Here is a 951-nt window from a genome sequence, read left to right on the forward strand (position 1 = left end):
ACTCGGAACCGGCCGCGGGGTATAGCGGCTGCAGGGACCTTGGGCACACAGGGGCCGCGGTTGGTCTCCGTAGCCGTCCGTGCCGCCCTCTTACGCCTCGCGGCGGCCGTGGCGCGTGGCGCGGGAAGCGGTGCCTCTCGGCGGTATGTACGCGGTCATCGGGCTCGCGTCATGCTGTCGTCTGCGCCGCCGTCAAGTGCCTCGGACCGTCGCCAGGGCCTGTGCGCCCCCGCAGCTTGGCCGTGCTGTTCCTGACGGTCGGTGACTGGGCCCTGATCGGACGGGCCGAGAGCCGAGGGAGGAGTGAGACGACCCCTAGAGCCCCATAGTCGTATTGAAAACCCCCGCAGCCGGCGCGCCGCCCCTCGAGGGCGCCCCGGGCCGGGAAGGTGGGTGGGGAGCGGAGGTGGGCCCCATGGAGGGGGGCGTCGGGCGTTGTCCCGCCGCCAAGGGGGGGGTACTGCGGCTTGTGTGCCCCTGGGGTGTGAGGCGGACCCCGTGGGGACAGGAGGGGCCACCGTATTGGGGAGGCTGGGCCACATGTGTTGGGTCTGCGGGCCCCCGAGGGCAGCACCGCGTGTCGAGCCCGCTAAAGTAGAGATTCCCACACGCCTTATGTGTGGGCACATCGGGCATCTATCCACGACGCGAACATCTCATGCAAAAAAAAAAGAGTGCAGGACACAAACCACCTTAAACGGTTATTGATGAATCACGAGTACACCTTAACATTCAATCTTTATTCGAATTTATTATATTTCCACTGCCCTTTTTCATTATCCATTAATGAATGATAATTATCAATATCATATACAAATAATCATACAATGTGCGTCATTAAAAATTATTGATTTATAACATTAATTTATCACTGTTTGTCAAAAAAACCAATTATAAAAACACTCACATCAACAGTACTTGATACAATCAATTTTATTTCAACAAACATTT

General features: G+C 57.0%; 1 protein-coding gene across 1 annotated transcript in view; it reads right to left on the reverse strand.

The window, feature by feature from the left end:
* Nucleotides 1-629, reverse strand: part of LOC125043098 — a 1,002-nt gene extending 373 nt beyond the window's left edge. The window contains exons 1-2 of the mRNA XM_047639048.1: nucleotides 176-629; nucleotides 1-28 (exon numbers count right to left, since the gene is read on the reverse strand). The exon at nucleotides 1-28 is cut by the window's left edge and continues 373 nt beyond it. Of these exons, the coding sequence (XP_047495004.1) occupies nucleotides 1-28; nucleotides 176-629 (482 nt within the window). The remainder of the gene's footprint in view (nucleotides 29-175) is intronic.
* Between the last annotated feature and the right edge of the window lie 322 nt (nucleotides 630-951).

The sequence above is a fragment of the Penaeus chinensis genome, chromosome 33 (assembly GCF_019202785.1).
Source record: "Penaeus chinensis breed Huanghai No. 1 chromosome 33, ASM1920278v2, whole genome shotgun sequence".
Classification (NCBI taxonomy): domain Eukaryota; kingdom Metazoa; phylum Arthropoda; class Malacostraca; order Decapoda; family Penaeidae; genus Penaeus; species Penaeus chinensis.